The sequence below is a fragment of the Palaemon carinicauda genome, chromosome 1 (genome assembly GCF_036898095.1).
Source record: "Palaemon carinicauda isolate YSFRI2023 chromosome 1, ASM3689809v2, whole genome shotgun sequence".
In the NCBI taxonomy this organism is placed as follows: domain Eukaryota; kingdom Metazoa; phylum Arthropoda; class Malacostraca; order Decapoda; family Palaemonidae; genus Palaemon; species Palaemon carinicauda.
The window spans coordinates 252252000-252266999 of NC_090725.1; the positions used below are offsets into that span (position 1 = coordinate 252252000).

Consider the following 15000-nt stretch of genomic DNA (forward strand, 5'->3'; position numbering starts at 1 on the left):
TTTGTTTCCATTCTACAGTATCCCAAGTTAAGCAGACTTGATCCGATGTTTATATGCACCTTTCCCAATTTTTACTTTGTTAAATATCATAGCATATTAACAAAGTAAAATTGAGGAGGGTGCATATAAAACATCGCTGTTAAGCAGACTTAATGTGATGTTTCTATGCACCCTTCCCACTTTCACTTTAAGTATTATAACATATTAACAGAGTAAAAGTGGGAAATGTATATAAAAAAAAATCTTCGTTTAAGGAGACTTAATACACTGTTTATATGCAGCCTTCCCACTTTTACTTTTTTTTTTTGTAAGTATTATAGCATATTAACAGATTAAAAGTGAGAATTGTGTATATTCTCACGAAGCTGGTCTAGTGTAGAGTAAATATTCTATTCATGTATTCCATTTGTGTATTTAAGTAGTTTTAAGTATTTGTATGTAAATTACGTAAGAATTTCGTCGTTCATTTAATTGTATTCTTCATTCAAGTCAGTGTATGTAAATTTACGTTATTTATAAGAATTAACTTTTTATTTCACGTATTTTGTTACGAAGTCTAATGTAATCTCGATTAAGTATGCAGTAAGAACCATACAAGATATGAACAAGGGCTTATGTAATTTTTTTTAATGGCATTGCGTCATGTTTGTGAGAGATTACCCAATTCTTATATTTGCCACGTGTTTAGAAGGTTCTCGAAAACCCAAGCATTATTTTTTATCTTTTTTTATTATTCTGAGAACGGGAGTGGGCGGAGCTGCTGAGAGAGAGAGGGATACCTTGCAAGCAAGGTTTGTTCCCCTGAATATTTATCTAGGTAACTCTGGTGCCGTTAGAGACAGCCCCCAAGCTTTTAGACCTCCTGACCTAGAAGAATCTAGAATAAACAAGTTGACATATATGTGCCCCTAGGAATGCATAGGGCAGAAGAGATCCAGCCTTTCCCTTTGTAAGAGCCAACCACATCTCTCCCTTAAGTGCCTCGAGTGTGTTCTCTCCAAAGTGTATAAATTTATATACAACATATATCGTGTGTAGTGTGTTCAAACGTTACAGAAACCGTAAAAGTAATTTCACATTTATTGTGTTTTTGTACATGCTGGTATTATATAAATCTTTGTAACTGGCCTAGTGAGATTTGTGTAAAAACGTGAAGTGTATATCTAATGCTATCTGGTCAGAACCTTCGTGTGAGCTAAAAATTCCTAAGTTTATCAGTTACTTTATGTAATTTCTATAAGAGTTTAATCATTAGAGTGTTAAAGGTTACCTATTTTCATTAATTATCAAGATTAAATATTTGTGTGAAATTTAATGTCCAGTGAAACAAGTGATTATATAATTTTCAGTGTAATATTTTCTTGTCTTGGTCTAAAGTTTGATTCAGATTTAATATTTTGAGTCAAGTGATTATATAACTTTCATAGGTATCTTTTTCTTGTCTTAGTCTCAGGTTGTGTTCAGATTTTATGTTTCGAGTCAAGTGATCATATAATTTTCAAAGTATAATATTTTCTTGTTTTAGTTAGGTTTTGGTTAGATTTAATATTTTGATTGATTTAGTTTTTATGTAAATTCTTTCAAAGCGTTGCAATTGTTTTTATAGAATATATTTATTTTTTTAAAGTGTGTATTATTTCGATCGCCAGTGTTTTTTACAGAACTCTCTTGTATCCCTGTTGAAGAATCGAAGTAAGAAGTTGTTTTGAATAGTTCTTAATAATTACCCAGTTGTTTTGAGAGTACTTAGGAGACCTTTGGGTATTCAGTGTTTTTATATATTGCCGTCTGGAAGTTATATAATTTCCTCAGAGCTGGGGTATTAATTTTTTCAAGTATAACAGATTTATGTAAAAACAAATAGGAGAGTTTGGAACTCGGGAGGTTGTGTAACTTGCCAGCCGTAATATATACCGTAATATATATTTTTGGTGCCCAGACCCAGGACCATAATATAAAACATCGTCATTAAGCATACTTAATGCAATGTTTATGTGGCCCTTCCCCTTTTTACCTTTTTAAGTATTACAGCATATTAACAAAATAAAAGTGGGATGGGTACATATGAAACTCTTTCGTTAAGCAGACTTAATGCGATATTACTTTCTTAACTAATATAGTAAGTTACAGACGTAAGTTACATACATTTTTTTCAGAAGTGGTGTTAATTATTCTCTTTCTTAACCCGTATGCCTACTGATTCCCAAAGCAGCCGTAGTTAATTATTTATTTACCACAACCATGATCTTTTGGCTCCCTTGTTACATTGCGGCAAATTAATAATCAAGTAGGCATATAATTAGAAATCTTTTCGTTTCCCGTGTAAGGAACCAATATGAGATGCTACTGGTCATTTCAGCAATCACATGAAAATTGCAATTCTAAATTCCTGTTGCAGATTTTATCCACTTTATTAGAAAATTACTTAATCCACACACATAAAGATCTTAAAAGAGCTAATATCCCATTGTAGGAGATTTGAAACTTTATAACTATATAGACTTTTAGGTTCTCACTCTGTCAAGAATTTTGGTTTAAAAGCATTTAATGGTCGTAAGTTCGCCTATATATTGGAAGTATATTTTCACATTTTGTTAGGAACACGTTGAGCCTCGAGGACATAATAGTATAACCTTAGCTATGAGAAGTACGTATTCATTCTTCGAAAATATCTTATTGTATTTTATCTGTGATGTTCAACCAAAATTAATACTTTGTATATTAATAAAACTAACAGAAGTCAGGTTTCAGGTATCATTTATGAAAGCCCCTTTATTCGTGTTGGTATCTTAATTTTACTCAGTCTTTAGATTTTATCATTCCAAATGTATAAATTTTTGTGTTGATTTCCTTAACACCATTGAAATTTTAGAGTAATATTTTTTTAGTGTAAGCATGATTTTGAAAACTTATTTTTTTTATTCAAACTTAAGAATATTGTTTAAAAGACGCAGCTTTTATTATTATTATTATTATTATTATTATTATTATTATTATTATTATTATTATTATTATTATTACAAACGTAAAGTACATACAGTACATATTTTTAAAAGTGGTGTTAGTTAATCTCTTTCTCAACCCGTAGACTTACAGATTCCCAAAGCAGCCATACTTAATTATTTTTTAGTGTAAGCATGATTTTGAAAATTTATTTTTACTCAAGGTAAGAATATTGTTTTAAAAGAAACAGTTATTATTATTATTATTATTATTATTATTATTATTATTATTATTATTATTATTATTATTATTATTATTATTATTATTATTAAAACTTTCTTTTACAGATTAATCCTTGGGTCAAAGGAAAACAAAGATGCAAACTTGGCACTGGCTTCTTTTGGGACTGTTCTTGCCTGACATTTATAGCGTCAGATCAGAGGACAAAAGTAATCATGAGTTGGGCCTACAAAAATGCTGTCCACCAGGATATGGCATCCTGTCGAATAGCTCTTGTATTCCTTTTGACGTGGGGCCATTGGAACTACCCATTTATATTGACGGAGTAGAGTTAGTTGAACAAGAGGTCATACTTCGTAAAACTTTAAACTTGGAGTGTGATAAAGGTCATGTTTTGAAATATTTGAAATTAGATAAAGACCTTCAACTCCACGCTTATGATGATATACATGTGCTCTATTGGCTCTCCCCTGTGACTAATCAATGGGAGCTTGTACCAGAATTCTGCGTGGATGTTGCTGCAGAGGAAGCCATATTGGATGGAAAGCAACAATTATTGGTAGAATTTTGCTACAAAGACCCTGGGCTTCAACGGGAAGAGGATGAAATTGCATGCCAAAATGTAACTTGCGTTAGAAAGTGTTGCCCCGAGGGCCAGATATACAATGGTACTTGTCAAATACCCCACATTGACATTGTATTTGAACCAACTTTCCATTCTACCGAAGGCGATGTTGTGCAAGCGCCATCAGACTTTTTAGTCATCCATGGCCTTCCAGAATGTCCCATATCTCTTACCTATGATGATTATAAACTCCTCGAAACAGGAAAGATCACTCTTCCAGGGTACCCTATTGACATATCTCTTAACCAATATTGCCTAGAAAATTTTGCAAATGAATTTAAAGTAACTGAAAATTTGGTTTTGTGTCACACTGAGGATGAAATTAATAGTAATTGTTGGTGGAGGCAGTTTATAGTGGATACATTGTTCATGAGCATCTCATGTGTATTTATGGCCATTACGTGGATTGTATATGTATCCATAGCAGAGCTAAGAGGAAACACTCAAGGACGCTGCATAATATCCTTCATTACAGCAATATTTGTTGCTTTTGTCACAATACTCGTCAACAGGAACCACAGGGAGACGTTCTCGGGTTTTGTCTGCTCCTTTGTAGGTAAGCCAAGTATTTTAATTTAGTTTTAATGATATAATAGGAAATAATTGTGGGGAGTTACGGAGATTTTTTATGTACGTCATACAAATGGAAGTAGTGCATGGATGTTGTTCAAACTACTGCACCTTAGTCCCTAAGTAAACAAAATTCCAAAAATTGTTCAAGGTAAAATTATAATTTTATTCTATTAGCATTTCAGAAATTTTTTACAATATATACCCTACAGATGTTTTTAATCTAAGCCATTTGATCCCTTCAAGAGTATAGATAAACATGATCACACATTCGAATTTAGAACTAGTCAGAGAAGTCATTATCATAATGAGCAACCTTCCAGGTTGTGTAAAGAAATGGATTAATGAAAATAATTGGTTTGGTCAAGTCTTTGGTAGTTAGTGCATCAGATACAAGAATATAACTGGAGCTCTTCAATAAATTTGGGAGAATGAAAGAGTGAACAGTTGAAATACATGGATTGCTGAAATTTTGTTGACGAAAACAAAGTGTAGATATCAAAACAAGCGAAAGTAAAAGATGTTGAAATTGTTGAATAGTCTTACAAGTCAGATGAGTAGAGTAGGGATGATTATTAGGGGGATGAAAAGAAATAAGATTGACATTATAACACAAGAGAAAATTCTACTGTGTGACTTACAGAGTTCTGAAAATGATTGGCGGTTGTGTTGGTGGCATAATTTTCTGATAGCGAGTGAACAGTTTTATCAAGTGATCACATAAATAGCATTCCCTACCTTTGCTTTGATGTCAGGGGGGCTTTCATAGCTTTGAATTTAATCCAAAAGTTAGGCTGTTTAAACTTGATAGAAAATTTTATAATCCTGTTGGATTATTAGGAAAATATTTAAAGAACAAATTCGACCTTATAGAAAATTAATTTCTTTAACAATTCTAAATGTTCTGATTGGACCATAATATATTATGTAGACTAAATGGCCCACCAAATTTAGTGTCAAAATTGTTTGTTGGCTCAGTGACTTTAGAGATATATTAAATATCACACAAAAAAATGTCACTATGAATCCCATGTTTTTTCGAAATTCAAGATGGCAGCCAGTGGAGGCACGAATTTGCTAAATCTGCATAACTTGGGAACTGTTGTACTCAGGGTCTTATTTTTGGTGTCTAACTCGATTTTCTCTGACCCAAGGAATTAAATGATTACATTTCATTGCCTTTAGTTATGTAAATCAGTAACATTGCTCATTATAATAGAATTCTTTCGAAAAAATATTTCAATAAAAACCTCATATAGATTGCTGTTTGTATCTACAGCTTTGCGTACTGGCATAAGTAATCAAATATATGTGTACTATATATAAGTATTACATAAAACCTTATTCGTCATATATTGCTGCAACAGAATTTTTAGAATTATTTAATGTACATCAGTTTCAATGGCTGCAACACTGAATATTAGCACACCTCACTTGAAACATAGATATTTGCCTATGACAAAGAGGTTCTTTCAGTTTTACTTTATTCTATAGCTTTTATATTTCAACATAACATGCATTATTTGTAATACTAATTTTTTTTAAGCTAATGAATATTTTTCAAATAGTAAAAAATATATCTTGTAAATGAAAGGCATTCCATTATAATGAGAAATGTTGCTGATTTCTGCCATAAATATACAACTGGAGGCAATTAATAATGCAAGCATTGACATTCTTGGGTTGGAAAACATGGAGATAACCCTAAAAAAATAAAGTCCTAACTGCAACAGTTCACAAGTTATGCAGAATTTGCACATTCGCATCTACATTGGTTGCTATCTTGAATGTTGGAAAAAAACCCTCATAGGAATCATATGGTAACTATTTTTATAGGTATTTAATAGGTTTCACGAATCACTTTGTAAAAAAATCAGCTTTGACAAACGAACTTCAACCTTTCAGCCAAATTTTGGGTAAATATGTTGGACTATATAATAGTCAAGGAAATCTAATGATGGTAGGTGTAGCTGACTGGTACAGTATTTGTGTGATGGAAGATTATGAAGTTGAGCAATCTTACAAAATGTCCCAAGCTCAATATCATATGAAATTAAAATTAACTGCAAATTCGAGGAATACATTATACAGTACATCTCAAACAGTGTTTGAATATTACATCTACCCTTCAGTGTGGAGAATATAACACTTAAACACCTATTATTATTTTTAAATGAGACATATGATATTGTGTGAGAAATGTACTCAGTTCTTAGAATTTTGTTTTTAGAACCTGTCAAGAGGCCATAAAAACCAATCAGGGTCTGTTCAAGTTATCTTTGCAATAATTATTTGTTCACAAAACCATATTTTTCTTGCAAAGTTTCCGTTAGGTCTTTGGAAATAAGCAACACTGATGCAGCTTCTCTTGTACTATAAATGTAGAAAATGTTTTTCTTTTCTTTTTTTTTGTTGGAAATTGGAAATTAGGGATGAGTAATTTTCAGGATAATAGAATTTTGGTACTACGAAAATCATGGAAAAATCATACGTTTTTTTTTTTTTTTTTTTTTTTTTTTTTTTTTTTTTTTTTTTTTTTTTTTTGAAGGGGTATGCACCTAGTTAAATCAACTTGTTCATTGGTCATTAATCAAGTAATCATCTTTCTCGGTGGAGCCATATGTCATAATAGGAACTTGTATGCTCCTAAGGATTTTATCTCTTCAATAAAGTCTTCTTTTACCATCTTGCCATCAGCTTCAGAAGGTATAATCTTTGTGTGATGATTGCCAAACATCTAAGATTTAGAAGCAGTAAGTTTGTAAGTTGTGGCAAGACTGCACACTGTATCCTAAAATTAGCAGGATAAAATCTAAGGTAACATGGAAAGATAATTTAGTCACAGTAATATGTTTGTCTTGTTTTCCCAAAAAGCACTTTCAAGTTATCCCAAGAATTTTTTCTGAGCTTTATATTGGGCTAAAAATTATACAATACTGGCATTAATAAAAAAAAAAAGTTCATTCTATTTTTGTTTCGGTATGAATACAAACCCTCATGCTTTTAAAAAGGAGTACTATACTTGAACTTCCACTGACCTGGCTGGAAGAAGAAAACTTATCCCATTTGGTGGAGAGGAATGACTTGGAGTGAGAAGGTGGAATACAACGGTTCCCTCGCAGGCTCAACTCTCCATTCTAGTTTCAGCCGTGGTCTTGACCCGATGGCCACTTCCCACGACCCAAGCGGACCTTTGTGTTTCTTTTTGCTTTCTATTTGGGGATTTTGTGTTATTTTGCTGCTTTGCATGTGTTTCATGGAGCAATCCTGTGTAATGCATGAGTTCCCTGCCTGTAACAATCGGCATTGCAGCACCTTCATGAATTGATACTAGGTCAATCCCCTATTCCACTTGTGCTCCATACAGGGGACAGCAGTGTTAATTTGCATCCACATGCCCAGAGTATATTGACTGACCAGACAATCAATGGGCTTGCTACAACAGGAGGAGGACAAATGAGATCGTTTACCCCCCAAGGTCACAGGGGATTCAGCCGACTCTGTCCCTTCTTCCCCTGCTTTGGGGTCCACATGTGTGTCCCTTACTTCCTCAAGTGGAGGATGCAGGTTTGTCTTCTTCTCGCGTGCCCACGCTTAATGATCAAGATGAGGAAACCCAAAGTTATCTGACAGTGGCAGGTCCCTCTTTCTCTTTCCAAGTATGTCTGGTCCTTCTTCAAACTTCAGTGTTCTTTGTCCAGATCCTTTCTGGACCTTGTCAGGGCTGATGCATTGGAGGGGGTTCCTTTGTTTAGAGTGGTGCCTCTCCTTTACCAAACGTGCGCACTTACTCCTCATCAGAAGAATTCGATTCCCCCATCCTATACTCTGCGCCCTCTCCTATTTGGAAGGGAAGGTCATCGGGCAGGTATATGAGGTGGCAAGAGGACTTCAGGGATCCAACTCCATTGTAAGGACCCTAGCTGAAGCTGCCCTGTACAAAAAAGAAAGGCACATCAAGGACATCCCCAATCCCTCCTCGAGACATCACTCCAGACAGAGCCAATGCACCACTTTGGGAAAGAGTGTGTCATGTGCCATGTAAGAAAGGTATTACTATCAGCAGAGAGAGGAGCACTACCAAAGGTAGGAGAGATCTAACCCCCTTACAGTTGATGTAGGCGGAGGTCACCATCCATGTCAAGGTTGACCAGGGAGGATTCACTCATCTCAGTAAGCTAGGAGAGAACTCCTTGTGAGCTTGCCAAGACCATGTCCCCTGAGAAGAAGGACAAGTTGTGTGCTACTCACTCAGACTCAGGTGCCTTCCCCAGAAGGAGGTGGATCGTTTCCCGTTTATCAATTCCTATGCATAGGAGTTAAAGGAAGAAAGTCTCACATTCTTTGCCTGATGTGAAGAGGAAAGGCAGGAAGTCGAAGTTGTCACTCTATTCTTCCTGAGGGACCTCCTCCAAGGATGACGAATTCCCCGAGTTGTATCCCCTGGATTTGACCCCTACATCCACTGAGGTGGAAGGTGAACCAGAGTCTACTTTCCAGAGGGTCATAGAAAGCATCCAGAAATTCAACAAGCTGGTTACTCCCTCTCAGACATTATAAAAGTCACTCACGATCATTGACCAGTCATTTCAGGGGAGTGTTCGTGAGGTAAGGAAAACAAACGTCCTGCCCTTCTCCGACAACATGACCTTGGCTATGGAGTTGGATGAGATTCTGGCAGGGCTGACAAACTCCTGAGTGTGTGAGAGGAAGTTTTACCTACTGGAGGCATCAACTCCCGCATTTCTGACGGTGGAAGGGAACGTCACAACCCTGGCCGCAGGTCAGTAGAGCATCTCTTTCAGGAGTCCACATTTTTTGGGGGGTGGAGACTATGGCGATAGAATCAGTTGCCATTACCACAATTCAGATGACCTCTTCGCTTTACAGTGCTGTCACCTGTCACAGTCTCTTCTCCACTAGGAAAGACCTGAAAAGCCCAAGGTTCTTGAGAGATAGTCAGAACTTGTCCTCTCAGGCAGTAAGGCTATTAGTTTCCTTACACACCACAATCTTCACGTCTGGGCTAACTGGATCCTCAGGAGGAGGAATGCAGTACTGTAGTCGGCAATCTGCACAGACGGGTAGGCAATAGTGAGACCTTAGAGCACGGGAATCCCCCTCTCACATCGACCCCCACTCTTTTCTCCCAGGAAGACGAGCAAAGACTCCCTGTTCCAGGATCATCTTCCAGAACCAACCCAGTTGTCGTGACCTAGCGCTATTTGGAGAAGCGGCAGGTATTTTCCGCAGAAGTTTGTCTCTCCTCCAGAGAAGCTTCATCCAGAGGGAGTTCTCCAGAAAGGGCGACCGCCAGTTCCCGTCTTTATGTTCCCGCTCTGGACCCTTCCAAAGAGGGAAGTGTAAGAGGGGTTCTCGGAAGTGTAAGAGGGTATCTCACCAGAAGTACAAGTTATAAGCCCCTACATGAGCCTCTGCAGGTAAGGGTTGCTTAAGGACCCATTGGGAGAAGTGGTAGGAGCCCAGGGCAAATGAGTGGACAGTGCTAACACTCTGGGACTATTATTGCGTCCCATTCACGAGCTCTCCACCTCTCCCCTCCTGAGTGAGAAGGCCGTTATGTTCCTACCCCAGTGGTCTCTTCTTGGCCACGCTCTCCATTAGGAGGTTCAAATTTGGTAAAGGAGCCCTTTAGGAAGTATCACACCAGTCTCCAGGTTTCTACACTCATCTCTTCCTTGTGAAGGCCAGTTATCGATCTGTGTCCATTGAACAGATTTAAGGCCGATTCACACTACCCGTTTTCTTTCCGACAGACAGGCCGGTGGCTAAACGGTGTCAAAATGTTGTACAGTACATTTACACGAGACGTTCCCTGTCAGTTTACCCCGGCACGGTTTTCATTGTTTAAAGTACTTAGATTCTGTCACATGAGTATCATGGGAGATGATTTTTGTAAAATTAGAAATTTGGCAGCAATTGCTCTTCTACTAGAAGAGGAGGAGGAAGAGGGATTCCAACGAAAAATGGAAAGGATATTGGTACATCAGTCATTAAAGAAAGGAAAGAGGGAGGGAGAGTTCTGGACACTGTATAAAGAACTGGCAGATGATGACTTGAATTTTTTTCAATATTTCAGAATGTGAAAAGCAAAGTTTATGTTTGCTACAAAAGATTGAAATGGGCCTACCCAGGAAGAACACAGATTGCCAAGAAGCCATATCTCCAAAGAAAAGACTAGCAGTTTGCTTAAGGTAAAAATTGCAAACAATGAAAGAATTTCATTAAGATAAAGGATTCACAATACAGATGAAACTTTATTAAAACAAAAAGTCATCCTTACTCTCATCTCTGAAAACAAATTTTCTTACTTCACAAAGAAAGTTTTGCATCCTGTCAAACAACTCCTCATACCCTCACACAAGTTTAATCAACTTCTCATCCATGGTGTCAACTGTCAACAATTAACTAACTGTGCACTCTATGACTCTATGAGGAAAAGTTGAGGTTGCAGGCCTCGAAAATGACTGGGTACCATACAGATCTTCGTTCACACGAAGTATCATTCAACCGATGGTTGGGTGGCTTACAGCTGTCAAACCGGCCAGGGTTTCTTGGGAAGAAAGCAGAGCCGACTCGGACGGCTAACGACCGTGGGCCCCCGACAACCTGACGGGTTGTGTGAACAGTTGCATTTGAATACACGTAAGAAAGCTAGACGCCGCTTAAACGACGGTCTTCCGGTCGGTAAGAAAACGGGTCGTATGAATCAGCCTTTATCCTCTAGATACCCTTCAAAATGTAGACAGCAAACAACGTTTTTACAGCAGTCAGGAAGGGGGACTTCATGCTGTCACTGGACTTAAAGGATGCGAATTTCAAGATACCCATTCACCCCTCAGCAGGAAGTACATAGTTTCTTTTGTTCTGCGTGGGACAGACGTTTTACCAGTTCAAGACTCTGCTTCAGTATCTTAACGGCACCACAGGTGCTCATACAAGTCTTTACCCTGGTTTCAGTAAGGTCTCACTCATGGGGGGGATGAGGCTTTTTGGCTACCTGGATGACTGGCTACTGAATTTCCTAAAAGGAGGCCTGTGCCAAACTGAGGATCACTGTGAACTGAGAGAAGTTGCAGTTGATCTCCACACAGAAAATGGCATATCTGTGAATGAGGCTGGACTCGGTGGTAGCGAGGGCGTTCCTCTTGGACAACAGACTGTTTTAGCAGCTAGTGGCTCCTTTCCTAGACCATATAGTCCTTCTTGCCAAGCAGTGGTGAGGTTGTTGGGGCACCTCTCTCCATTAGAGAGATTGGTCCCTCAGAGAAGGTTGAACTAGAGGTCAGTATAATGGTGCCTAAAGACCCAGTGCTTGGAGATGGATCGCCCACAGGATGATTACAATCAACCGAGAGAGCAGGGCTATCCTCATCTGGTGCCAGAGGTGGTGAACTCCCAGAGATGCACTTCCGTGGAATGTGCACCTCTAGAAGTACTTCTGTTCATGAACGCATCCAAGGAAGGGTGTGGCGCTCATCTATAGGAGGACACCATCCTTGGAAGTTGGACTCTGGAGGAGGGAACTGGAGTTGATTGCAGCACTTCAAGTACTGGAGGCTTTCATGGGACACATACAAGATCACTCATTTGGGGTTTGAAGCAACAACATCACGGTTGTAGCTTACATCACCAAACAAGGAAGAATGGTGTCCTTCTCCTTGTGCGTTTTGTCAACGGAGACTCGCTCGTGGCAATAGACAATGGAGTTAGTCTTAACACTAATGTTCATTCCAAGGAAGCAGAATGTCATAGTAGACAAACTCTGCCACAGAGGATAAGTGGTCGGGTCAGAGTGGTCCCTTCATCCGCAAGTGACAAGGACTCATTTGAGTTACTGGGGTTCTGTTGACGACTAACTTGAACCACAAACTTCCTGACTATTGTTTACCAGTCCCAGACTCTATGGCCTTCATTTAGGATGTGTTCCCCTCCTTCTACCAAATCAGGCGAGTGTTCAATAAAATCATGATCACACTCAATCTCAAGTTAACCTTGGTAGCACCAAAATAGTGATACCCAGAATTTGTCACTCTTCTTGTGGACGATTTCCTAAAGCTGCCCTTGAGACCAGATCTTCTCTGCCAACCCAACATAATGCTCTACCATCACTTTCTCTTCATGGCAGGAGACTATCCAGTTCCTTCTCAGAAAGAAGGTTTTTGAGAACAGCAAGAGAGATGTCTGGCTACCTGAGGAAATCCTCCACTGCAGTCTACCAGACCAATTGGGCAGTATTCTGTGTGTGGTGTAAGGTTTAGGGCATTGCTCTGGTCTCTGCCTCCATGTGTGATATAGCGGACTTCCTGCCATTCCTTTGGAGGACCAAGAGATTGTTGGTACTAGTGGTCAGGGGCTATCAAGCCACTTTAGGTGAAGTCTTTCAACTTACAGGCCTAGACCTGAGAGCCTCTAGAAACATCTCCATGTAGGTGTGAGTACTGAATTGAGACACCAGGAAGGTCCTATCCTTTCTCAGGAAACCCCCCTTGGAGCCCTTAAAGGAAGCATTGAACAGAGGCCTGATACTCAGGACAGTCTTCCTTCTGGCACTAGCCTGGGCCAAGTAATATAGCAAGCTACACGGGATTGCCTACCTGTTCTCGCAGTCCAAAGGTTGGAAGGAATTTATGTTTGTCCCGGAATTTATAGCCAAAATCCAGAATCCCACAGTGATGGACAAGCAATTTGACTTGTTTGTGATCTCCTTCCGTTCTGTTTCCGATTCACCAGAGGACCTCCTGCTGTGCCCTGTCAGGACCATTAGGAGATACCTCAAACAAACAACACTTTGCAAAACCTCCTCATAGCCACAAGGGGGAAAAAGAAGATTAAGTTTGAATACCATCTCGTTTTTGCTATGTGAAACCATTTGGAGGTCTTGCGAGAGTAGTGGTGTCATGACTCCTTCAACTATTAAGGCTCACAAGATACATCGGGTGGGAATGACCTTGGATTTCAAGAAAAATGCCTTGGTAGGGTTGGTGTTAAAAGCAGGGGTTTGGGAAGAGGCCATTCACCTTACGGTTCAATACCTACAGGAAGTTTCCCCCAAGAAGTGGGACATGTTCTCATTAGGCCCGGTCGTTGCCACCCAACAAGTAATTTTAGAAGACACTGATTGCTCTAAACCCTTATGGAGGGGGTTGCTGAACAAGTGTTACACCACCTTCTCTCTCTCTCTCTCTCTCTCTCTCTCTCTCTCTCTCTCTCTCTCTCTCTCTCTCTCTCTCTCTCTCTCTCTCTCCCATTCTTTCTTCCTTTCTTACTGTCCCTCAAGCACGGGTATAATATTCAGTGAAGACATATCTAACAGGTGAGTTCCAGGTAGTGAGAGTTGGTTCTCCACTTGGTCTACTCCTCAGGAGCAAGGAGCGTATATGCTACAACCTGTTGCTATTGATGTATTCTATCTAGTTTTGCCATGGAAGGGTAACATAGGTGGTTCTTGACTCTTGTTTCCCTCTTATAAATCGAGAACAGATACTGGATGATAGGCTAGCCTTAAGCCTCCTTCCAGTGCTTGGTTTCTTCCCACCTGATTGTGATTCTCCTGTTTAAAAGGATGAGGGTTTGTACTTGTATCGGAACAAATCCCAAATTTTAGTAATTTGTATTTATTCCGATACAAATACAAACCTTCGTTCTTCACATAGGAAAGATAATAGTGAAACTGGAATACATAGCAGTTAAAATTTCATAAGGTGGAAACAATTAATCAGTAGTTACCGACTGTAGTTACTGAGTACTGTAATTACTTTTGATAGCCACCATCAATGAGAACAGATGCTCCAACTGGCTGGAATATTAGCAAACTTAATTTCTTTTCTTTTACTTTTTCCACCATGGCAGTGCTTCTGGATCTTCTGTGGAAAAGCCAGCAGATATACAAAAAGTGTTTGGAAGTGTCAGACAAGACCTGTGGCACTTTTATGAGCTTCAGGGAAATGGATCCCCACCTTTTGTATCCTGCCTATAGAGGACACTACTGCAGACAGGCCCCTCACTGTGATCAGTGTAGGAAGTGGTTACCCTCCCAGCAGAAATGTATGGCAAAAGGAGGAAGAAGTGTCTAAAAGGGATTCTACTTTGGGGTCTTCCTCGAAGTTGAAGAAGTCTCGACTTCTTCCTCTGACCCCCAAGTACATTGCCCTCCAACCCTTCTCTATTGGTCTCTTCTGGAGGCCAGAAGAGGAGACCTTCCCATTTCTCCTAGTAAAACAAGAGGGCCTCCTTCCCAGGGCGAGCCTTCTGTATCTTTCCAGTTGGATGATGCCTTACTATTGTTTTACCCCTACTTGAGACTTTAGGGTTTTCCTTCCAAGGAGTGGCTGGTAGGGGTGATTGCTGAGAGGACTATACAGGAGAATATTTCTCTTGCAGAAGTCATTGGCTCTTCTTCCTTGAGAGCCCAGTGGAAGGAGTCCCTTTTTGCTGGGCTCATGTCCCTGAAATCATTCACCTTCGTCTCTCAACGACAGCCTGAGACCACTATAAGAAACATCTCTCTTACGTCCCCTGCCTTCAGGAAACGTGTTTCCTCAAATAACTCACCTGAGCAGCACACACATGCACTCCACAGACACCTCAAGATCGCCCCT

At 39.1% G+C, this 15000-nt stretch overlaps 1 protein-coding gene across 2 annotated transcripts in view; it reads left to right on the plus strand.

Annotated features, from left to right (window-relative positions):
- Window positions 1-15000, plus strand: part of LOC137655187 (probable G-protein coupled receptor Mth-like 3) — a 176077-nt gene that overhangs the window by 46652 nt on the left and 114425 nt on the right. For both annotated transcript variants that reach the window (XM_068389073.1, XM_068389080.1), the window contains exon 3: window positions 3291-4364. In XM_068389073.1, the coding sequence (XP_068245174.1) occupies window positions 3320-4364 (1045 nt within the window). In that variant the 5' untranslated portion in view covers window positions 3291-3319. The remainder of the gene's footprint in view (window positions 1-3290; window positions 4365-15000) is intronic.